General features: G+C 47.4%; 1 protein-coding gene across 2 annotated transcripts; it reads left to right on the forward strand.

Annotated features, from left to right (window-relative positions):
* Positions 1–441: 441 nt before the first annotated feature.
* Positions 442–22054, forward strand: OVOL2 (ovo like zinc finger 2). Of its 2 annotated transcripts, none has more exons than XM_077310323.1 (4): positions 442–460; positions 12399–12553; positions 18980–19169; positions 21072–22054. In XM_077310323.1, the coding sequence occupies exons 3-4, from the start codon at positions 19055–19057 to the stop codon at positions 21380–21382; spliced, it is 426 nt and encodes a 141-aa protein (XP_077166438.1). In that variant the 5' UTR covers positions 442–460; positions 12399–12553; positions 18980–19054; the 3' UTR covers positions 21383–22054. The 2 variants fall into 2 exon arrangements, with proteins under 2 accessions (XP_077166438.1, XP_077166437.1); XM_077310322.1 differs by lacking the exon at positions 442–460 and adding an exon at positions 512–883.
* The last annotated feature ends 3312 nt before the right edge of the window (positions 22055–25366 follow it).

A 25366-nucleotide genomic window follows, 5' to 3' on the forward strand; every position in this document is an offset into this window, starting at 1 on the left:
GAGGTTTCTAAATGGTAAAAAAGTTGAGAAAGGCTGGGTTAAGAGCCCAAAGTGGTTTGCAAAAACGCTACAACAATCAAAATAAGTACAAAAAAGACAAAAAAAAATATCCAATATAATCCCTGTGTCGTCGTGAAAAAAACTCACAAAATACATAAAAGCAATCTAATCCCAACCCTAAGACTACAGGGACCCTATGAATGAAATTTAATATTACAAAACCCACAAGCAAGCTATGCCTTACGAGAGAGAGATTGGGGGTGCACCCAGGCTCTCCTCCAGGCCCAGGTGAGCAAAGCGCCCTTTCCCTGGGGGATGGAGGCCAGAGGCGTGCAGGGCTCTCGGGATTCCCTCCTCACTCCCCCCCCCCGCCCCAATTTTAAACGTTACATTCTTGAGCAAACAGTCATGCCTAAGGAAGGGCTGGAACAAAGCGGAGCTGCTCCAACCGGTCCGACAGGTAAGGAGGCTTGTTGACACCGTTATATTTGCAGCACGCATGCTCCCTCCCCTCGCTCGCTCGCTCGCTCTCGCCCAGCCAGCCAGCCAGCCAGCCAGCTTGCTAGCCAGCCAGCGGCCGTCCAAGTTTCCCGGGGCCCCGGCGGCGGAGGGCAGTGGGGGGCCGGAGGGGGCGCCCGTCGCCCAGCAGCAGCCAGCCAGCGGGCCAGCCAGCCGGGGGGACGCGCGCTTTCCGTCGGGGCGGCCGGCCCAGAGCACGTGCCCGGCCTCGACGGGCCCGCAGGGAGGACAAGCGCCGCTCGCTCGCTCGCCCGCTGGCCGGCCATGCCCCGCGTCTTCTTGGTGAAAAGGAGGAGCCCGCTGCCCGCCAGCCGCAGCTGGGACGAGCTGCCCGACGAGGAGCGAGCCGACACCTACATCCCGGGTAAGGCGGGAGGTTAGGCGGGAGGGCGGGCGGGAGAGCGCCCGCGGGGCAAAGTCCGGCTGGACGGCCGCGCCGAGCGCTCGCTCGCTTGGCCCCGAAGGGGAGGACGGGAAGGCGCGCTCGGCACGGGAGGAAGGGAGGGAAGGGGCGGACCGCGGCTGCTGGCTCCCCCCAGCGCACACACGCTCCGATCCGACGCTCGCCGCCTCCAGTGCAGACGGGGCGTCCCGGACCCCGACCCCATTGCCGCCGTCGAGCGCTCGGAGAGGTTAACGGGTTTGGCCGCGAGAGGACGACTTGGAAGCGGCTCGGCGCTCCCCAACCGTAGAACCGGCTCTTCCAGACTGCGCCAGGAGCAGCCGGGCGGGGGCGAGACGGGTCCCGTTCCCTGGAGGCTGGAGGCGGGGATCGGGTGGGGAAAGACGGCCGAGGGGCAGGGTTGCCAACCTCCAGGAGGCATCTGGAGATCTCTTCCCTGGGAGAAAAGCGGCTGCTTTGGAAGGTGCACTCTTTCTGGAGTCCTTTCCCTCCCTAAATCCTGCCACCCCGGGGTTCAAAACTCCCCCAAATCGCTAGAAAGTTCCCAACGGGGAGTTGGCAAACCTAAAACGGGACTCCGCCTCCCCGGCTTGGAGAAACTGCCTCCCCCAAGGAAGTTTTGCAAAGTTTGGATTGACAGGCACTCCTGAAGGTGGACCCCCCAAGCTGTGCGCATCAAACTACAGCTCCCTCCCGCGCCTGAAGTGCAGATGAAATATGTGCAGGAGGGGAGGGGGGGGATGTGGTGTGGAACTGCAGGGTGGGGAGATGGGGAGAAGATACCAAAACAAATGGCAAGAACGTCCATTGGAAACTAGAAGTCTTTTTGTACTCCGTTTTCTACTACTCAAAAGAGTCTCAGAGTGGAACACAATCGCCTTCCCTTCCTCTCCCCGCAACAGACACCTGCGAGGTAGTTGAGGCTGAGAGGGCTCTGAGAGAACTGTGACTGACCTAAGGTCACCCAGCCGGCTGCATGTGGAGGAGGGGTGGGGAATTGAACCCGGTTCTCCAGATTAGAGGCTGCGGCTCTTAACCAGGACACCCCGCCGGCTCTCACTACACTGAACTAAGGTCCACTGGATTTCATGGGATCCAGGAATGCCAGTTAGCTTCCATGGGCTCCTTTGACAATTCTGTCCTGCTGAAGTGCAAACCAAAGGGGAAGCAGATTAAGAGAACAGAGCTGGCATGAAAGGCTTTACCTTGAGTTTATGGTTTCTGGAAGTTGTGCCAAGTCCTGACTCCGGAATCACCCCCACCTCCCTGGCATCCTTGGCCACCCTGCGCTGATTTCCTTAAGGCAGGATATTCGCATTGGTAGCCTGCTTTTGCACCATTGGCCAATATAAAGCCCATCCCCTTTTCATTTTACAAGGCTTCTCTGTCTTGGGATGGCATCTATACCCAGATAATTTTCTCTCTCTTGCCTTCCAGACTGCAGGGGCTTTGTGTTGCTTTGGGAAAATGAACAATACAGCCCTCTAAATGTACCCTTCCACGCTTTTCCCTGTCCTTGGGATGTTCTCTTTCAAACCTAATTTAGCATGATCTTTTTGGGAAAAATGCAGTATGGACTGGAAGATGCACCTTTCCCTTGTTTTGTTGCCAGAGGGTTTATGGAAGTCGTTCTTTGCAAATCCATCATTAACTGTTGCACTTCTACATCTAGACCAGGGGTAGTCAAACTGCGGCCCTCCAGATGTTCATGGACTACAATTCCCATGAGCCCCTGCCAGCAAATGCTGGCAGGTGCTCATGGGAATTGTAGTCCATGGACATCTGGAGGGCCGCAGTTTGACTACCCCTGATCTAGACAATATGTTGTCCCCATCTATTAGTCCTTGAGAGCCAGCTTAGTGTAGTCGTTAGGAAATAAACCTCAAATCTGCAGAACTGGGTTTGATTCCCCACTGCTCTCTCCACCCACCCATGAAGCTTCCTGGGTAACCTTGAGCCAGTCATGATTCTCTCAGCTCTGTTGTGGGGAGAGGAAGGGAAGGCGATTATAAGCCCCTTTGAGACTCATGAGGCCTGCTGGGTGATCTTGTACCAATCATGGTTCTCTTAGAGCTCTCTCAGCCCCAGCTGAGTCACAAGGGGCCTTTGGGGGGGGAGAGGAATGGATGGTCATTGTAAGGCCCTTTGAAACTCATGATGCCTGCTGGGTGACCTTGGACCAGTCAAAGCTCTCTTAAAGCTCTCTCAGCCTCACCCGTCTCACAAGGGGCCTGTTGTGAGAGGATGGGAAGACAATTGTAAACCCCTTTGAGACTTATGAGGCCTACTGAGCAATCTTTGGCCACTCTTCTCTTAGAGCTTTTTTTGTCCCACCTGCTTCACAGGGGGTCTATTGTGGGAAGAGGAAGGGACGGTGATTGAGACTCCTTCGTGTAGTAAAAAGCGGGGTACAAAAAAACAGTTCTTCAGCTTTCAAAGAAAATTATGTTTCTGTCCTGATCAGAGCAACTTGGGGCTTGCTTAAGTAGATCCCATCTGTGCCCCCAAATCTGTGGATATGGGCCACATTGACTCTAAACACATATTTCTGCTAACTTGGGGGACACCTCAGGTTTGCAGAAAAACCTGATATCCTTAAAAAGCACATGGGGAGGGGGGTTAAATCCTCCCCAAATAAAAATGTGCTATTTTTATAAAGCAGCAGCCAGACCATACGTGGCATCTCCCCAACAGACAATAGCTGTTTTTAGGCCACGCTGGTCCAGAAATCAAAACACAAAAAACAATGCCCTGTAAGCACAATGCTTTTTGTTAGGACCGACAAAATGACAATGAGTTCACAATAAGTCTGGATGCTACGAATAATAGAGATGGGGGGGGGGGGTGAGGGAGATAGTTTTGGGCCTTGATGTCAGCCTCCCCTGAAAGACTGGTGAAACAACCTGATAGTCACAAACATATTATAGTACCCTTGCTACTGGCCAGGTGTGGGAAGAATGAAAAGTTCCTGCTTTATCCAGAAGTAATACTGAAGGCTGGAATAATTCACTGCATATTTTCCTAACTGCACAGCCAACGGGGCACCCAGGAAAAGATCACACCAGGAAGTATGCAGAATTCTGTAGGGTCAAAAGAAATAGGAAGAAGAGCAGTTTATTTTAATCCCATGGCACCCCAAAAAACATGCTAAAGACTCAAAGGAGAAGGAAAACTCTGATTTATGTTTCTTAGAAGGTTCCTTCAAAACTTGGTTGCTTGAAGGAATAAAAATTGGATGAGAGGATAAACCAAACAGGGGAAGCGAGAGGGGAATACATTTTCAAATAAACAAGACTAACACAACAGAGATTATGTAGTCTTGAGCCTTTCGACTCTCAGTCTGATAAATGTAGACAGATACAAAAGAAATACCGACAGAACTGGGAGAAACCACTAAAATCAGGGCTAGGGATTGAGATGCTGTGTCACGAGTGGTAGACCAACAAGTGGTACTGAAGAAACTAGATTAGAAGGACCATTGAAGGAGGTTCAAAATGAAAAGAGGAAACTCGCCCTTTAGGGGGTTGCCAGTATTGATTTGTGGAAGAAAGTCTTAAGATAAGGCCAAGTTTATTGGTGATATTGCAGCCATTGGTAGAGCCAGCCTTTGCAATCGGAGCTACAGCTGCAAAGAAATCAGGCAACCCCAGAGATGTATTAGCAACATAGCAGTGCCAGATCCGGGTTGGGAATGACCTACAGACTGAGGAGGGTGGGGTTTGGGTGGGGAGGGACTTTGGCGGGCTGTGATGCCTTACAAGCTACCTTTCAAAGACATTTTCTCCAGGTGAACTGATCTTTGTCATCTGGCAACCAGTTTTATTATTATTATTGTTATTGTTATTGTTATTGTTATTTCAAATATTATTATTAATTATAATTAATAATAACAATAGTAGTTGTTGTAATTCCAAGAGATCTCTAGCCATCACCTAGAGGTTCACAGGCGAGAAGAAAGCTGACAAAATGGCTATATACAAACAAAGAATCTTTACCTACTTACCTACATACCTACCTACCATCTAGCTAGATCTATCTATATAGACAGGCATAAAAGCCAAAATGAGATCTGGTATTTAACTCATTTTCAAGGAGAAAACTGTTCCTCAGCGGCTTATATTTCCAAATAAACAAATTATAACAATATATATATAATGGTTCTATGATTCTATGGTTTGTTGTCCATTTGTTTTAAATGTTTTATACAAAACATTCAAAGTTAACAATTCTAAACAACAAACGATATATAGAAAAATTAGCATGGCCACTACCTGATATTTCAATGATTCTACCAAAAAGTTAGTTTTGATTATATTCTTCCTCATTGTAATCCTTGCATGTTTAACTTGTCTTTTTATACGAACGGTTGGATACTCATACTGACTGAGAACGTTTTGTAAAACCTTGTCCAGCACTGCTTGGTGGATACATTTGTGAATATTTTCCTCTGGATTATTTTCACGGACCATAAAGATTCAAACAGGAAATAAATAAGATTTTGTTGATTACTATGCTTTATTTTAAACCTCAGACTTTCTCAACCAGGGTTTTGTGAAATCCTGAGGTTTCTTTGAGAGCTCTGAAAGGGTTTCCAGAATGGGAGGGAATTAATTAATTTTAATACATTTTAAAAATTTGTTCAACATTTATCAGGTGATATGACCATATATGGTTGTGTTGACCTCCCCCCCACACACAAATGACCAATGATGGGCCTGCTTTGAGACTCCTTCGGGTAGAGAAAAGCGGCATATAAGAACTAACTCTTCTTCTTCAGCAATATCAGGGCTCTCTCAGCCTCACCTCCCTCACAGGGTGTCTGTTGTGGGGAGAGGAAAGGGAAGGTGACTGTAAGCCACTTCGAGACTCCTTTGGGTAGAGAAAAGCGGCATATAAGAACCAACTCTTCTTCTTCAGCAATATCAGGGCTCTCTCAGCCTCACCTCCCTCACAGGGTGTCTGTTGTGGGGAGAGGAAACGGAAGGTGACTGTAAGCCACTTCGAGACTCCTTCGGGTAGAGAAAAGTGGCATATAAGAACCAATTCTTCATTAATATCAGGACTCTCAGCCTCACCCACCTCACAAGGTGTCTGTTGTGTGCAGAGGAAAGGGAAGGCAAATGTAAGCTGCTCTGAGACTTCTTCAGGTAGAGAGAAGCAGCATATAAGAACCAACTTCTTCTTCTTCTTCTTCTTCTTCTTCTTCTATCAGAGCAGCTCTGCAGAGGATTGCACTGATAGTATGTTTATTACAAGTGATGATGTGTTTCCACAAACATGTTCTACAAGTACTGTTGCCACAGGTACTCTTCCCACATATGCAACCCACCTGAATCTATCTTTGTAAGAATCTCTGGACAAGAGTAACTCTCAACGGGTTGAACATTGTCTCCTTTGCAAATAGTAGTGGTAACTGAACCCTTAGCCAGGTTTGTCAGGAAATAGAAAATATCCATGAAATACAGATAGGCAAGTTGAATTTGAAGTTTTCACAGCATGCTGACGATGCAGCCGTCAAAGAAACATTACAAGCTCTACAGAAGTATTGGTGAATTGTTGGTCAGTCAACCCAACCATCATTGATATTTAAAGTTAATTTAATGGGATAAACCTTCAGGAAAGCCTTATGAAGGTCAATCAGTAATGGAGGTTTGGGAGCGCCTAATATTCAGTTTTATCGTATGGCGACTAACTTAACTTCTTTGAATATTAGCAACACTTTGGAATTAATTGTTACTCCCTGGCTCCTGTTGGATTTTTACAGTTATGCTGTTTGTTTGTTTTTTAAAGGGCTCGTTTCTCAACTCTTCTACCCTTGAGAAACCCCTAAAACATCCTTAAGCCTTTGAAAAACCCCAGAAATGAAGCAATCGTGCAGAATATGGTTGGGAAGCAGAGCTGTGGACACGCCCACCTGGGGCTCCTCCCCTTTGTACTCCACTCCAGGGCCATCATAGGTCATTGTGGGAGGGGGGGGGCATGTCAACATGACCATATATGGTCATATCACCCAATAAGTGTTTAACAAATTTTAAAAATGTATTAAATTTAATTAACTCTCACCCATTGGTTCTAAGGCCAATGAAAATGATGAAAGTATTCCTAAGTGACCAGTCAGAAACTCTGCTAGTGAATTTTGAATCCTTTTGTCCCACATGGACATGAGACATGGATACTTCAGGGGGGAGGAGGAGGAGGAGAAGGAAAAGGAGAATTGGTTCTTATAGGCCTTCCTTTTCCTTTTCCTCTCCCCACAACAGACACCCTGTGAGGTGGGTGAGGCTGAGAGAGCCCTGATATTCCTGATGGTCAGAACAGCTTTATCAGTGCCGTGGCGAGCCCAAGGTCACCCAGCTGGCTGCATGTGGAGGAGGAATGGGGAATCCAATCCGGCTCACCAGATTAGAAGTCCAAACTCCTAACCACTGCACCAAGCAGGACACCATTCCCTTGGTGGTGGTAACTAGGCATCAGATACACTGCATGGCAGGCTACAGGCCCATTATGCACAGAGTGGGAGGTCCGCATTCGGGGTGGAATGGGGCTGCTAAAATCACCAATTATGCACGCTACAGGCGGCAACTGGGCGCAGAGTCAACATATGCCGCCAAAAAAGCCACGTTAGCGAGATGCGGAAGAAAGTGGAGCTTCCCAGGACCAGGGCGCAACCAGAAGCGGCTCCAGGGTAGCCGCGTGCATAATCGGATACTCTGGGTTTTGCCGCCGTTGTGTTCCGTCCCGTGCTTCTTCCTCCTCCACGTTCTCCATGCCGCTGTTTCAGCGGCCGTGCATAATAGCCCACAGAGGGGCCTATGCTGTGTAGCTTTACTATCCTCAGAGATAAATGTGATCTCTTCATGAGTTTATGGTTTCTTAATGGCAAACATAATTTTATACAGAATTATTATTTGCACACTTTATAGAGACCTGATAACTTTCCATATAGAATTTTCACTGGTTCTTCAGTATGTCCTGTATAGGTTGCCAACCTCTAGGCAGCAGCTGGAGATCTCCTGCTGCTACAATTGATCTCCAGATGACCAAGATCAGTCCCCTTGGAGAAAATTGTTGCTTTGGAAAGTGGACTCCATGGCATTATACCCTGCTGCGATCTCTCCCCTCCCTAAATCCCCCCTCTCCAGGCTCCACCCCCAGAATCTCCAGGTATTAATCAAGATCTAGCCACCATAGTCCTGTATCAGTTACCATCTGCAAATTGTCCTGAAGTTCCCCATGTGTGTTTTTGAAGTATGTCGATCATGAGTCAAGGGGCATACAATACTGTCATCTAGATTCCGGGTGTCCTGAACCAAGGCACAAGAGCTGACACGAGTATGTGGCCAGCATCTTCAAGTGGCTGGAGAGGAGGACCTCCTGCGCTCCATTTTTGTTCCCTGTCTCCCTTTTGGGCTTTATGGCAACTGTTTACGCTGGCATCAGGATCACTCTGTCATAACACCCAGCCAGGATTGCTGTGATATTACACTGCCGTATTTCCAAGCCCCACCCCGCACTGTGTACACTTACCCTGTGCCCCATGCGTGGGAGACACTAGCAGTTCTGTTCAGGAAGGAAGGGCTATTAAGGCACTACAGAGCAACTGCTTCTTGCCAGGGAGTGGACGGAAATCTTTACCCTGATCCTGTTTTGAAGGAGGGGAATCCCTCTCTCTTAGTTGCCCAGTTGGTAAGTATTCCCTTTGGATGCCCAGCTGGGGGAGACGTTCTGGCCAGGTGTTTGTGTAAGAGTTCTGAGAAGGGAAGTGTTAGCAATATGTATTCCGCCATTTCCGCCTTGACTGTTTGCACTAAGTCCCCTTTGATTAGAGTACCCTCCTATCAGCAGAATGCCTACTTGTGTTCTAAGGGTGCGTGCCATGAGGGTAGGCCTCATCCCTCTCTTCCAGATAGCAGTATCCTGGCAAAGGTGTGTACACTGTGGTTGACTGCAGAAATAGTTGGGTTGCTATGCTCTTTTATGACGGTGTAGGCAGGGCAGAAGTGGATGGGAATTGCCTATGCCATAATAGTTTAGTTCTCAACCACCTACCCAATAGTTCCATGGAAACCAGCCTGGGAAATTTGCTGTGCTGGACCATCTTGGGCACCTTTCAACTAGTCTTCTGCCCTCCTCTGAAAGATTGGTGTGTACGTCTGCAAGGGCACCAGCTTCACCTGAAAGTTCTCGCAGTATCCTAGGAAAGCTACCAGAAAACAGCACAGCCCATGAAGGAAAGCTGCATGGATACACGCAAGCCCACTGGCGTTGTGCATGAAACTGCATACGTGTGAATCCGCAGCACCAAGATGTCACGTCAACCACACGTGTAACCGCAACGACTTTTTCTGCCAGCACAAAAGGGAAAAACATGAATGGCAAGTTTACTCTCATGGAGGCCAGGCAGTGGAACATGGAAAGAAGTGGGAGGTGGAGGAAGATTCGAATGCCTTTTAGGAGAACATGGAAAGGTTGCGGAGGGAGGGAGCTGAAGAGACCTCAGCCAGCATCTGGTAGCAACGAGGGCCCCTAAGGATTGAAAACCATTTGAAAGCCCATAAAAATGTTGGGAAAGATAGCTGATTGTTTGCTGTACGTTGGGCTGGTTGGTGTTAGCGTTCCTCTCTTCCCCATAATATGTAAATAAAAAACATCCTTTTTTGAGACAGTTATTTATCTGTGAACAAAATCAGAGTCCAGTAGCACCTTTAAGACCAAAAAAGATTTGAGCTTTCGAGTGCAAGCACCCTTTGTCAGTCTATGATCTTCTTCCATGACAGGGAATTTATCTGTGAAGTGAGCCAGCAGTTATCAAGTCTGAAAGAAAGTTTTTGAAAGAAGAAAAGAAGAGGTGCTTCATAACACCCGAGAGAATCCATCTATCCTCTTGCATAAATGTCTTCTTCATAGGGGAGAAGCATCCCTTGAATTCCCAGCATAGTTATATGCAGTGGCTTTAGGCACACGTTCTCGGTTAGCGTTGGGGTTGCCCATGGTGTGATGCTTGTTCTTCATCAAGCTGCAGCCTCACTTGGAATACTGTGACCAGTTCTGGTCACCGTGTCTCAGAAAGGACCTTGCGTACCCAGATTATTTCCTCCCACATAAGATGCACGGGATTATTCCTTCCATCTTTTTTCTCCGAAAGAACGAGTTGCATTGAAGCCGTCCCCTTGGGCTTCAGCGACAGGAAATTGGAATCTGCTTTAAGAGAAGGGGATAACTGGGTGTTCCCCTCAGCCTGGGTGCCCTGGCCACTGTAGCAGCCAAGAACGCTTCCCACCAGCTCTACCTACAACTTACACTGACGTAGACCCCAAGATCACTGCTTACCCATTTGTACGGCTGTTTATTTATTTAATTTGTAAGCTGCCCCTCTCTTGCAACACTCGTGGGGCAGCTGACAACATGTGAAAAATCCATCCAGGGTTTCCCAGCCAGGAATTAGTGAAACTCCGGGGTTTCTAAATGGCCCTGGAAGGGTTTCCAGAATGAGTGGAAGTTAATTGATTTTAATATATTTTTAAAATTTGTTAAACATTTCATTCATTCATTCATTCATTCATTCAATTTATATAACGCCCTCTCTTGCGGCTCAGGGCAGTTTACATATAACACAGGGATAATATGGTATAATTCAATAACTCGAAATAAATACAAGTAGCAGTGGATTCAATAACAGTTCAGTAACTTTTTTCATATAACAGTTCCAACACTATAACAACATCAGCCTGTTAACTATGGTCCTGCAGGTTGGTCGGTTCTGTTCTGTTCATAGAGGTAGAGGTAGAGGTATCCCCTGTGCAAGCACCAGGTCATGCCTGACCCTTGGGGTGACAACCTCTAGCGTTTTCATGGCAGACTCAATACGGGGTGGTTTGCCAGTGCCTTCCCCAGTCATTACCGTTTACCCCCCAGAAAGCTGGGTACTCATTTTACCAACCTCGGAAGGATGGAAGGCTGAGTCAACCTTGAGCCGGCTGCTGGGATCGAACTCCCAACCTCATGGGAAGACAGCTTCAGACAGCATGTCACTGCCTTACCACTCTGCACCACAAGAGGCTCTGTTCATAGGGAGGGGTTTTCTGGGGGCTCCAGCAGATGTTGTTGATTTGCTCAACCTCAACCATATTATTGGGTGATATGACAATACGATACGATAACATTTATTGCATGTAGCCAAAGGCCGTTACAAAGCACAATTAAAACAATACGGCACAAATACAAATAAAACAATATTTCTCCAATATTGCATACATAAAATTGTAAACATGGACTACTGGGTTACAGTAAGAGGGATGAAATGGTGTATCAAGGTGGGGGCTCCTGTAAAAATGTTTTGGCTCGGATCTTCCTGGCAGCCAGAGCAAAAAGTGCCACCTTATATGAGATATAGGGGTCGACATCTGATAACAGATAAGTGACATTGTTAAAATCAGAAATATGACGACATATGGTAATATTAACCCACACATCCTTCCCAAAACGCCCAATGAGGGGCCTGGAGGGGGTGGGAAGAGGAGGGGCCTTGGGTGGGCGTTACCACGTCACTTCTGCGTGATGGCATCACTTCTGGGGTTTCTTGAAGCCTGAAGAATGCTTCAGGGGGTTCTCAATAGAAAAACTGCAATAAGTAGATAAAAAACCTGATTTCTATTTAACATATATGGGTGCTCAGACTATCCCACTGAACCAGGTTGAGTTTGGGGTCCGAATATTTGGACTCCAGTGGTGGTGAGGGGGAGGCAGAGAGGCAAGGTTGTTGCCTCTTTCGAAGGCCTGTTTCGATGTTACAGTGTGCGTTGCATTGGCTTCAACCGTACATCTGGTGGAAGAGGGCCATTTTGAAGACCCTTCAGAACTTTGACAGGCCTGATGGGGCCCAGATCTCTGCTGGCGGCCCATTCTGCCAGGCTGGGGCCAAGAATGCCAGCCGCAGTTCTTCGGGGCCAGGGATCGCCAGCAAGTTGGAATTGGCTGATGGTAGTGCTTTTGGGGGGAAATAGCCAGAGAGGTTAGTGTACTGTTATGTGTTTTGGGGCAGACTGGCCTTGGCGACACTTCAGAAATTCCAACTGGTGCAAATTACTGCTGTTGGCATCCAGTTTTCAAGAATTTGCCGCTATTTTAGCCTCTACGCTGATTGCCTTCTGGGATCGAATTCGAGGCGATGCTAATGATCTATAAAATCCTGAATATATCCACCGAGTCAGGGGCTGCACAGAGAGGCATTCTTGAGGGCTGCTCTGCTTTCCTGTTCTCTTCCTGTGAAACTCCGAAGCCTGAGCTTTCTGTTATCTTTGAGAAACACTGCAAGACTTTTAAAAATTCAAACTGACTTTTTGTGGCCAGAGACAGGCTACAATAGTTAAGGTTATCTATCCCGGCCCCTTGGGATCCGGCCGGAGAACTCTATCCATGAACGCTTCATGTTCCTGCCAATCAGCTCATAGGTTTGTGCTCTTTTTCTTTTTTCCAGGAGAGATAAAGTGCGTTCTCCTGAACTATCGCAGCGAAGACAGCAGCAGCAGCCGGGACACGGAGACGGCCAACGTCTCTGCCCCCGAATCCACCGCAGAGGAGACGCTTCTGGACTTGGCAGTGACCCACCCCACTGTCAGATCCAAAATCAAGGTACAGACTGTGGTTCGGCCTTCCCTGGCTGTCGATTCCTGGCCTCGCTTGTGGCTGATGGATTTGGTTTCCCAGATTTCCCTGTGACCTTGGCAAAGCAGAAGGGCGTGGGCTTGTGCATAGGCAGCCCGTGGCTTCCCCTGGGTATATTGATTTGCAGGCTTGCAATGCCAGGAATTATGTCCTGGTTTTGAAAGGTAACCACTATGCCAAACTGGTCTTATGACTCAGCTCCTGGTAGGACCTGCTCGGTTGGGAGTACTTCAGGTAAACAACAACCATCACAACAATGCGTCCTGAAGGCTGGTCCGATGCCACAATAGCGGAGCAACATTAGGCTTCACTTATTTCAAGCGAAGATCATGTAGGACACACTTGACGCTGTTCCACTGAAATCAGTGGAACAAATAAGAGTGATTAACCTAGGCTGGGTTGTGTCCGGGAGCTGTCTAGTTTGTATCTGAGGAAGGAGTTCTGCCCGTGTTGCTGGAAAGGTCCACAAGATTCTTTTGTTTTTGCTGCAGCCTTGTGTATAGTTGAGTCACCAGAAGCCACTGGATTTACATGGGATTAAATTTATTTGCATTCCTTCCTTCCTTCCTTCCTTCCTTCCTTCCTTCCTTCCTTCCTTCCTTCCTTCCTTCCTTCCTTCCTTCCTTCCTTCCTTCCTTCCTTCCTTCCTTCCTTCCTTCCTTCCTTCCTTCAGCCCTGAGTCGTATTCTCCTTCCTTCCTTCCTTCCTTCCTTCATGGTGGGTTACAACATAAAATTCCCTCAACAATAATGCCCCATTAAAACAAAACAGAATGATACAAAAACCCAGCCTGGGGGGAAAAACAATCCTTTCCCATAAAGGGACACCTGCCACCGGGCAGCAGAGGGTTGTGTCAGCAGTTAACACCCAAGATGGTCAAAGGGTGGAATACTTCCTTGGACCAGATTTTTCTCCTAAACTGGCCTCAACCATAGACCTGGCAGAAGAGCTCCATTTTCCAGGGTCTGCGGAAAGTTGACAGCTTCCGGAGGGCCTGTAGCTCTCCCGGGAGCTTATTCTACCGGGTAGGGGCCAGGACAGAAAAGACCATCTTTGCTAGATTGTGGCTTCCCTAAGGTCGTGTGCAATACTGTCCCTCCTGCTGGCCTCACTTGAGCAGAGAGTGTGGCTAGGTCTGCACACGGTGTCCCCGGTGTCCTCCTATACGTGGGCAGGAGAAGATGAGCAGTGATGGCCATCAAGTGGCCTTCCAGCAGATGACTGCCTTCTCTCTGACAATCTCCAGCTGAGCTTCCAAGCCCCCTCAAGCTGATTATCTGGAAAGGTGGAATCTAAATGAAATACACAGATTAGGAGTTCCAGGGCTCCTTGGGATACTTAACTTTTCGATACAAGTCCGCAAACTGGAGGAGGAAATCGGATCTAGCTGATTGATAAAAGGGACAATATTCAAAAATAGCATAAAAAACCTTCTGGTTTATTCTTTCTCCTATGGCATGTGTGTAACGTAGCCAGGAGATCCGAAGATTGTCTGCCTGCCAGGCAAGAGATGTTCAGAGACAGTTTGTCATTCCCAGCCACTGCGTCATGTCCCTGGTATTCCTTGAGGTCGCCCTTCCAAGTGCTAGCCAGACCCAACCCTGCTTAGTTCCCGAGATCCGACAGGATCGGGCTTGCTTGGGCTATCCAGGTCGGGTTACTGCTAATAATTACAAGAGGTCACTTGGCCTAGTTCACTAGGCTCATTCGACACACTTGGATAATGCCCTTTCAATACACTTCAGAAATAGATTCTCCTGTTTTGCCCAGGAAAATCAGGCTGCAAAAGCTCATTGGAAGTGGGTTATCCAGTGTGTGCCTAGGGCTCATTCTGCACACACTGGATAATGCACTTTCAATGTGCCTTGGCAGCTGGATGTTCCTGGGCAAAACAGGAAAATCTACTTCTTAACAACCCCACTCCCCCCCCCCCCCGCATGGCTGCTTGGAAGGAAAGCTCACTGAGTTCAATGAAGCATAGTCCTGGTGTGTGTGTGTGTGCTACACACCGGACTGCAGCTTTAGAATACCTATTCCATTTTTACCTCCCTTCAGAGAACTAGGAGGGTGTCCGTACTCTGTTCTAGCATCACAACACTCCTTGGAGGGAGGTTAGGCTGGAAGTCAGCTGGATGACTGGCCAAGATTGCCCAGCTGGCTTTAGAGTTAAGCAGGAATTTGAATCCAGATCCCCAAACGAACACACTTCAAGTACAACACTGTACAACTGACCCCCCCCCCCCTTACGGGTTCTGTTTGAAAAGTTCTATTCCGTTGCTAATTGTTACGCTATTGTTGATCAATACTGGCTCTTATTGTTACTGTTATGATTACTGTTATTGTGGTTATGTTTTATGAAAACCGCCCTGAGCCTTACAGGAGGGTGGTATAGAAATATATAATAATATAAATAAATATAATATATAAATAATATAAAATATAATTATATTATAAAATATATATATTATAAAATATAATGAATAAATGAATAAGTCCAGTAAAGCAGGGATAGTCAACCTTTGGTCCTCCAGACGTTCATGGACTCCAATTCCCATGAGCCCCTGCCAGCGTTTCCTGGCAGGGGCTCATGGGAATTTTAGTCCATGGACATCTGGAGGACCACAGGTTGACTACCTCTGCAGTAAAGAATTCTTTCTCTAAGGCAGGGATTCCCAGCCAGGGTTCTGAGGAACCCTGAGGTTGCAGGAGAACTCCTGAGAGGTTATGTGGTCATTCCCAGAAGTTTGGATGGTCGCTGACATCACTAGATGTCACTGGAGCTCCCTTCCCCTGTTGCTCTACAGCAGGCGTAGTCAAACTGCGGCCCTCCAGACGTCCATGGACTACAATTTCCAGAAGCCCCTGCCAGCGAATGCTGGCAGGGACTTCTGGGAATTGTAGTCCATGGACATCTGGACGGCCGCAGTTTGACTACCCCTGCTCTACAGGCTAGTCTCTTTCTCCACAGTGGAAACTGTAAATGATCAGTTGATTGATTGGCTGGCTCCCGCCTCTTTCTTCCGCTCCCACTTCTTGAAGGGTCGTGTCACTTCTGGGATTCCCCAAAGCCTGAAAAATACTTCAGGGGCTCCTCCACGGTCAAAAGGTTGAAAAAGGCTGCTCTAAGGTATCGCGTCCTTCAATTACCAGAGAAGAGACACAGCTTGGAACCAGTGGGTAATAAGTGTTGGTCTTTGTGGGTGCAGCCACAGCCCAAATTCCTACACGCATAAGCAGACTTTCTCTGGAGGTGACCATTGCATGGATCGCAGTGGGTAGGTTGGGGGTTGACAGATAGGGTGCTAGCTGTCGCACCTGGCATAGATGGTAAACTGCCTGATGGGCAGCGTTCATGACCTGGGCCTCCGTAGATAGTGTGGACTCCAGGATCACTCCCAAGCTCTTGACAATGCTGCTATCCTTTCACTTTTCCAAATGGTGTATGTGTGTATGATGTTTGGCACTTAATGTTTCAGTTAGATTAGGGTCCAGAAGCATCTTAGGGACCTACAAGATTTTCAAGATATAAGATGATTAGAGTCAAAGCAACCTTTGTCACTCAGTTCGGTCAATCCAGTATGGTGTAGCCATCGGGGTTTACCAGTCCTTTGGCTTCAGAGGCTCAACTCTGATCAGTTTTTCAACTTAGCAGAAGAGTTGACGTTTTTTTCCCCACTTTTCACTACCTGAAAAAAACTCAAAGTGGCCTACAATTGCCTTCCTTTTCTCTTCCCGCAACAGGCACCCTGTGAGGTAGGTGGGGCTGAGAGAGCTCTGACAGGACTGCTCTGTGAGAACAGTTCTAACAGGACTAACGAGCCCAATGTCACTGAGCTGGCTGCATTTGGAGGAGCGGGGAATCAAACCCGGCTCTCCAGATTAGAAGCCACCCCTCTTAACCACGACACCACGCTGGCTCTCTCTGCTTACTGTATATATCATTACATGAACTTGGCACAATTTTGTATTCTTATAGTCTCTTCAATGGTTATGCTGCAAAGATAACTCATCATTGAAAGTGATGTAAAAGGTCATTAATTTGATTTACGAATGTTGCCTCCTAATCATTAGCTCATAATCTCCATAATTAAAATGTACTTTTGCTGAAAACAGCTATAAATCCCTGATGCATTTTTCTCTTTATTACCAAGTTTATACATGAAGGGATTATTTTTAAGAACGGTGATCAGAAGAATGTTACAGATAGTTCCTTCATAGCTGTTCACTCCCGTGCAAAGTTCTACTTGCGCCTTGCACTGATATTGCAGAGGTGTTTGAAAGATCAGCTCTGTTTTGCTTTACAACAGTGGTTCTCAAGCTTCCTAATGCCGCAACCCTTTAATACAGTTCCTCCTGTTGTGGGGACCCCCAGCCATAAAATTATGCAGGTGTTCTTTCACAGAAATTAAACCGAAACTGACCAATGGCGTGAAGATCCATTGATCATGATTGTATATAAATTGGTTACAAATTGTATATAAATTGGCGGGCGCCTTCAGAAAGAATGGCAACAGTGGTGGTGCCCCCCCCTCCCTGGCCAAGCTGCTCGCCCTGCCATGACCCCTGTGAAAGGGTCGTTCGACCCCCAGGTTGAGAACCACTGCTGTACAAGGACCAATTCCTACACCGTGAATTGTACCGCTTAGGTCTGGGATCCCCATCCTGTGCAGGTTCTCAGTTCTTGTGCATGCCATGGCCAATTCAAATTGACGCATGTGGGGAAAGTGCTTCAGTCTTCCCTCCTGTGACCTGTTTCTGACCTGAAACAGTCTAGGGCGGCATTGTTTGGTCTATTAAGAAGAGGAGCTGTTTTTTGTATTCTGCTTTTTTACTACCTGAAGGAGTCTCAAAGCAGTTTACAATTGCCCATCCTTCCTTTCCCCCCCCCCTCCAATAGACACACTGTGAGGTGGTGAGGCTGAGAGAGCTCTGAAAGAACTCTCACTGGCCCAACATTGCCCAACAGGCTTCATGTGTCTCAAAGGGGCTTATAATCATCTTCCTTCCCTCTCCCCACAATAGACACCTTGTGAGGAAGGTGAGGCTGAGAGAACTCTGACTGGCCCTAAGTCACCCAGCAGGCCTCATGAGTCTCAAAGGGGCTTACAATCGACTTCCCTTCCTCTCCCCACAAAAGGCATCCCCAGAACTACTTCTGATGTGGCAACCAGCTCAAGATGAGGCTGAAGTCCCTTCTTCATATGCCCCATGGTCCTAGTCCGCACCAGGCACCAGGTACATGGGAACTAAATAGAACACGGAACTCACATCTGACTGTTTATGACACCCAATCTTACGGCTAAGTTTACTTTGTATTTTTAGAACTGCAATTTTACTTCAGTATTTTTACTGCATTTGACTGTGGTTATAATTCTTATTTCGTACGATAAGGCTTACGCTTGTAACACTAATACATGACATGGCGTTATCCAGAGCTAGTCTGCGTAATCCATGACAGATGAATTGGCCCAGTTCTGATCCAACACTAATGTCTGGTGCACTGGGAATATCCATGGTGCAGATGGCCATGAGGGGGGCTCAGTACTGAGTCGGATGCATCTAGAGGCAGGCCTGTAACCACCTGGGGGTGACAGGGGCAACACTCCACCCAAATCATGCCCTGCTCCCCTCCACAACCCTTTTTTGAATCAGATTACTGATTCAAGGGACCAAGCCCTATGAAGATAGGTTGAGGGACTTCGGAATGTTCAGCCTGGAGAAAAGGAGGTTGAGAGGGGACATGATAGCCCTCTTTAAGTATTTGAAAGGTTGTCACTTGGAGGAGGGCAGGATGCTGTTTCCGTTGGCTGCAGAGGAAAGGACGTGCAGTAATGGGTTTAAACTACAAATACAACGATATAGGCTAGATATCAGGAAAAAATGTTTCACAGTCAGAGTAGTTCAGCAGTGGAATAGGCTGCCTAAGGAGGTGGTGAGCGCCCTCTCACTGGCAGTCTTCAAGCCAAGGTTGGATACACACTTTTCTTGGATGCTTTAGGATGTTTAGGGCTGATCCTGCGTTGAGCAGGGGGTTGGACTAGATGGCCTGTATGGCCCCTTCCAACTCTATGATTATACGTACACAGCTAGGGATGACAGCCTGGTTAAAATAGGAGACTAGTGTCTCCACAGCCCCCTTAACAACAACAAAAATCCCCCCACCCCAAAAAAATTTCTGACTACAGCCTTTGCTAGAGAGATGGTGGAAAGAAATTCCAAGAATGAGGCAGGTTTGAAATTTGCCGTCTGCAACTCCTATGTTCATGTCGCTAAAGGCTTCCTACAACATGTTTTTCCCCTCCTTACCCTTGCATGCAGACTGGAGACCAAACCTGACTCTGGAATTTCCCAATTCTGAAATCTGCTCTTATTTCCATTATTTCCATTCCGCAGTTCACCACCGGCATCTGCAGCAATGCCTCCGTGCACAATTGTGAGCTGTGCGGGAAGGGATTCCGCTTACAGCGCATGCTCAACCGCCATGTAAAGTGCCACAGCCAAGTGAAGAGGCACCTGTGCACCTTCTGTGGGAAAGGGTTCAATGACACTTTTGATCTGAAGAGGCACGTAAGGACCCATACAGGTAAGACGGAAAAAGCCACTTGGAATGTCTGTCTCTAGGGTCTAGGAATGAATAGCGGAGAAGGAGCCATTAGAGCTAAAACGATTCGCTTGTGATTGTCCGACTACCAAAACTGGGTATTGTGTGAGCAGAGCGAGAAACTTCTCTGCAAGAAACCAATTCAGGTGGGCAGCTGGGTCGGTCTGAAGCATCAAAACAAAGTTTGCGTCCCGTGGCACCTTTAAGACCAATGAAGTTTTATTCCTAGTAGTATAAGTTTTTGTGTGTGTGCATGCTTCTGCAGATACAACAAACCCTAGTTCATGACCGCCCTCTACCCCAAGGTTTCCCAGCCACAATATCATGGTACTGTACAGCAGCGGTCCCCAACCCCTAGTCCGGGGACCGGTACCAGGCCGTGGCTCCTCCTCGTCCTCCTCCCTGGCTGCTGCCTCGGGGGCTGCCCTGCCACTCTGCCGCCGGCTCACCTTTGGTGCTCTCTAGCGGATGCCATGGCTGGGGCTCTTCCTCGGCGTGGCACTGAGCAGCTGCTGCTAGCAGCACCCCCCAATGGGTGGCAGGAAGTCAGGAGCACCGGTGGGAAAGAAAGCGGAGCAGGGGCTCAGGTGGCGGCGATGACAAAGACTACCCCCCTCCCAGGCCGCAGTAAAATTGTCAAGCATTGACCGGTCCCTGGTGATTAAAAGGTTGGGGACCACTGCTGTACGGTACTGTGAAGGCCCCTCAATGGTACCATGGTGCAGGACTTTTCAAAATGGCAGCAGGGGAGAGCCCTCCCACCCGGTGCCTGCTCTTTCTCACTCGAAGTGAAGAGGAAGGAAAACTTAGTTTTGAATCTAAAAAGAATTTCTACCTTTATTTAGGCAGGTTGACACACCCCCTCCCAAAGTGGCCAGTGATGGCCCTCCTGAAGGGGGTGGGGAGGAGAGGGCCCCCAGCCATTTAGACCTTTGCTGGCCAAGGCTCCTGCAATTCTGGGGGGGGGGGCATGACACAGAGGCGTGGCCAGCTGACATTACTTCCTGGTATCTCAAAGCCTGAAAAATATTTCAGTAGTGCCTCTATGGTCAGAAGGTTGAAAAAGGCTAGTCTAGCCATAGGACTGGTAGCTTCTGTCTTAGTGTACCTGGAGAAGTATGTGTGCACATGAAAGCTTATACAAGGAATAAAACTTTGTTGATCTTAAAGGTGTCACCAGACTGAGACTTTGTTTTGCAACAAACAAAATCAACTGTGCCCAGACAATCCAGATTCTGTGATCTGTGCAAATTAGGGAAATTGGCCACATTTCCCCCTTATTTCCGTAACTTCAAAATGTTGCTATTTTGCACAATCTGGTTCAGATAACCAGGATAGGAGCTATCTTCTCAGATATATCCTCTCATCCATAAAGATTGGAAATTTGCATTGTTGTTACTGTTGTTTCTCAGAAAACAAAGAAAACCCAAACACAACAACAAAAGCCAAGATTCAGAGAAAGCTGCCTTCTGTGCCCAGGCTGCGTTTTTTCCTGCACTTCCACAGAATTACAGCATGCACACACACAGACCTTAATAACGAATCGGGAAAAGGTAGTTTTAGGGATGCCAGTCCCCAGGTAGGCCCTGAGGATTGCCTGAAATTCTAGCTCATCTCCAGGCTCAAGTTTCCCTGGAGAAAACAGCTGCTTTCACAGCCGTTAAGTGGCTACTGGAAATATGATATATTGAGCTAAGTGCTTTATATCTTATCTTTTACTTTTGTGATTTTTAATATTGTTTTGCAATGACTTATGGCTTTAGGCAAATAAAATTCATTCATTCAGCTTTGTCCTAATATCTGGAGATGAACCTGGGGAATGTAAATGCTGGGTGTCCTTTTCTTTAAAACCTGTGCCTTAAAACGCCTCATGTCGCCTCATAGGAATCCGCCCGTACAAATGCGAGATCTGCAACAAAGCTTTTACCCAGCGCTGCTCCCTGGAATCGCACCTTAAGAAGATCCACGGGGTACAGCAACAATACGCCTACAAGCAGCGGCGGGACAAACTCTATGTGTGCGAAGACTGTGGCTACACGGGCCCGACTCAAGAGGACTTGTATGTGCACATCGGCAATGTTCATCCTGAAAGCACTTCCCTGAAGAAAACGTCAAAAAAGCTCGCATCTGTTCTGCAAAACAAACTGACCTCTCCGATGGAGATCAACCCGAAAGAGAACAGGGTAGAGCAGTAACACTGGCACAGGAGCCTGTAGCTGTCAAAGACGCTGAAACGTACGTGCTGCAGAGTAAGGGCGGGCAAGTCTCAAGGTCTGAAGACGTTTCAGGGTTGCTGCTTTCATGTGAGGATCTCCAGAATAAATATTAGGATTTCAAGAGGAGGGGCAGGCCATTGCCTGCTGGGCCTGAGAACTTTGGCTTTGCCCTGCCCATCTGTCGCAGTCCATTCGGTGCTTTTGTCCAAGGCACAGCCAGGGGCTGCCCTGGACTAGCCCATGTTGTCTTCCGGCCCCATCTGCCAAGCCCCACCCTTCAGCCCCCAGGTTCTCCCTCCTGGGTCTCAGGGAACCAGGCAAGCCTGTTCTGAACAAACTCCAAAAAGAAGCCAGTACTTCCGTCCACAATAACTTGATGTGACCGTCTGCAGGAATTCTGAAGAATTAAAGCTGCCCCATATATTATATATATATATATTTTTAAAGAATAAGGAACAAACACTATGAATCATAGTGCAAGGGTTCTGTCTGTGCAACCTGAATATTGTATGATTCCTTCAGTCCCACAAGTGCATTTATTAAAGCCATAGCGATGGTTGTAAGTATTTAATAGAGAATTTTATGAAATTGGGATGTTTGGTAATGGGCCGTGAATGAACGCTAATTAAAATTAAACTTGTTTGTAAAGAACAGCGCAACTCTCTTCTGTAGCGAAAATGATTTTTTAAAAAATGCTGTAAGATACCCCATTTAGGCAAGAAATGGCAAAATGTTTAGGAGGCAAGCCACAACAGAGCCATGTACAGGCCCAGTGGGGCAACACCCCCCCCCAAAACCTATGAGTCATTTCAGATGAGGAAAAAAGATGTAGAAAAGGAAAGATAAAACCCATCTCTCCATGCTGTGGTCCTCATCCAAGCTGGACTCCTGTGGTGGGTCACAATTGAGCCCCACAATTTAAGCACATCCAGACTTAAATCATGCATGGCTACCACTGACCTGGCATTTAAAAGCAAGGTATTAAAGCCCAGCTGGATGTCAATATGGCAGGTGTGGCCAAACTGTGGCTCTCCGGATGTCCATGGACTGGCACGGGCTCATGGGAATTGTAGTCCACGGACATCTGGAGAACCACAATTTGGTCACCCCTGCAATATGGTCACCAGGATCACCCTAGCTGGAAAAAAGAGCCAGAAGGGGCAGCAGCAGGCAAATGCCTTCCCCATGCTTGGCCTGTTCTCCCAGTACTGTATTTTTCCTTACCCCACACTCTGTTGATCATGGCACCATCCCACATTCCTGAACACATACCTAGGCAGTAGCTTACTGATAACAATCCAGGGACCAGCTCTCACCCAGCTCTGAGCAGGACGTAACCACCAAGAGAACTAGCTCTCACCTGCTGTAACACAGACATAGACAGGCGCCAACTCTCACTTGGTGAACCACAAATAACGGAAAAGTCTACCCACCTTCCCTACTGTATAAGAACAGAGGACTGGGCTCAGCTTCTTTCTGCAACCTAGGAAGCAAGGTTCTCCTGTACACTACAGCTGATCACATTCAAGGTTTAATGATGGTCCAGTCCACAGGCTACAAGCCATAGTGCAGGGGTGGCCAAACTGTGGCTCTCCAAGCGTCCATGGACTATAATTACCACGGTTCCCTGCTTGTGCTGGCAGGGACTCATGGTAATTGTAGTCCATGGGTGTCTGGAGAGCCACAGTTTGGCCACCCCTGCATGTTTAAATAGACTAAGTACCTGTAGAAGAGCTTGAAGCATAGAGCATGTGCATCAAAATTCCATTCCAATATGCACACTGCCACTGTGTTACAAGTACAGAGGACAAATGCCCGTCTTAGCCTGGAGGAACTTCCTCCACCCTTAGCACGCCTCCCTGCCACGTCCCTTTAGCGGCTCTTGTATTGGTGGAAAAGCCATCTCATTGCTGGAGGAAGACTTCAGACTTCAGTTTGTGGAACATGAGGACCCCGGCCAGCAGGCAGAAGAGGCTAGTTAAGCAATCAGTTAAATCTAACTTTCCTGGGTTAATTATGGCCTTGATTGCAGGTGTTGCGAACTGGCCTGGAAAAATGGTTTCCTGTCCTTTTAATAGGGTCTTAATGGGACATTATTTCACTCCATTCCATGAAAAACTCACCAAATTCACAGCACACTGATGAAGAACAGGTCTCAGAAACCCTAGTAAGGAGCTTAGTACAAGCACGTGTTCTCCACATAGTGGCAAAAAAGGAATGGAGGGAAGTACTGGTGGAAAGATTAAGAAAATGCATACCAAATCTAATTCACACTGATCAAACAGGCTTTGTACCAAAGAGGTATATGAAAGATAATATACCATTTATAACTGAGAATTTGAACATGATTTACTAGGATGGATATAAAAGACGTTACTCATGCTAGAAAGAGAAGAACAAGGAGGGAGAAAGAATGATCAAATTTATGCAGAATTTTAGAGAGCAGATATTTAAGGATCAAGGGGAACACTTAGGGAAAAAGAAATCATGTTTAGAGCCAGCCATTAAGAGAAAGTTGGTACAAAAGAACACTGAGAAAGCAGACAAAAATCACAAAGGAAAATTCTGGAAATGCCAAGACTCAGATGGAACTTTTTTCACATGGGGATTTGTAAAAAAAAGCAAAAATATATATATTGGAAGGAAACACATGGGAAAATGCAGAACATATTAAAATTTAAATTCCCTATGGAAGCTAAGCATATGTCGTTAGGTACACTGCCAAATAAATTAGGACAAATTCTGGAAGAGATAGTCAAATACACGGTGAGAGTGGTTAGAATTGTTACCCTGGCAAGTACCCCCATCAAGGAGGCAATCTTCAAGAAAAGGTAAAGGTGCAAGCACCGAGTCATGTCTGACCCTTGGGGTGACGCCCTCTAGCATTTTCTTGGCAGACTCAATACAGGGTCACCTCCATATACCTGGCACATATTGGGCACTGTGCAGGCTGGCACACACAGACACCAGGCTGACAGTTACTCAATATGGAAAGTTATTGGATACATTTCTTGGTCAAGGAAGTCAGGCTGGGCTCCATCTTGGTCTGCTAGAACAAGATGGAAAAAACTCCCTTCTTCATTTCCTCTTAAGCCTAAATGGGCAGCTATGGGAAGCACAATAGTGCTACGCACAGCAAGATCATCAGATTGTCTCCAGAGAGGCCTGAACTAATTAAATTATATCTATCTGAAGTGAAGCCTCCTGACACAGCCTTGTACCAATGACCCTTGTTGTTCTTCCCTATCCCCATATCCACCGATCAATCAATGTGAGCCATTATGCCCAGTCCAGGTGAGAGCTTGACTGTATCCCCACCTGGAGTTCAGACAAACACTAATCCCATCAGCATGGCTCATCGAGGGCATTATTTTTACAACTCAGTGACTTCACAGTTTAAACTCACCTACCAGGTACCGGAGCCTCTTGTGGCGCAGAGCATTAAGGCAGCAGTCATGCTGTCTGAAGCTGTCTGCCCATGAGGCTGGGAGTTCGATCCCAGCAGCCGGCTCAAGGTTGACTCAGCCTTCCATCCTTCCGAGGTCGGTAAAATGAGTACCCAGCTTGCTGGGGGGTAAACGGTCATGACTGGGGAAGGCACTGGCAAACCACCCCGTATTGAGTCTGCCATGAAAACGCTAGAGGGCGTCACCCCAAGGGTCAGACATGACCCGGTGCTTGCACAGGGGATACCTTTACCTTTACCAGGTACTCATATCAGAGACCTATCATCAATCACGTATTTCCTTGTGGGCCGTCACTGGGTTGGGCCCGGGAATTTCAAACATTGTATCAACTCCTGCACACCCCCAAAGTTGTCTGTGTGTGTTGTGTTGATCCCTCCACACCCGGCATCCTTTCCACCCGATGTCGTCAACCCCGTGTCTTTGTTACTTGGACCCAGGATAGGTGCAGTATGTCTCTTAACCTTTCCCCCTGTAGAACTTAGTGTGTATGTCTTTG

Source organism: Paroedura picta, chromosome 14 (genome assembly GCF_049243985.1).
Source record: "Paroedura picta isolate Pp20150507F chromosome 14, Ppicta_v3.0, whole genome shotgun sequence".
In the NCBI taxonomy this organism is placed as follows: domain Eukaryota; kingdom Metazoa; phylum Chordata; class Lepidosauria; order Squamata; family Gekkonidae; genus Paroedura; species Paroedura picta.

Excerpts from the sequence above, each read along its gene's own strand:
- OVOL2 (XM_077310322.1), top strand. The coding sequence starts at position 784 with ATGCCCCGCGTCTTCTTGGTGAAAAGGAGGAGCCCGCTGCCCGCCAGC. Across the intron at positions 12,554-18,979 it reads CTGTCAGATCCAAAATCAAG|TTCACCACCGGCATCTGCAG; the intron begins GTACAGACTGTG and ends TCCATTCCGCAG. Across the intron at positions 19,170-21,071 it reads GCACGTAAGGACCCATACAG|GAATCCGCCCGTACAAATGC; the intron begins GTAAGACGGAAA and ends GTCGCCTCATAG.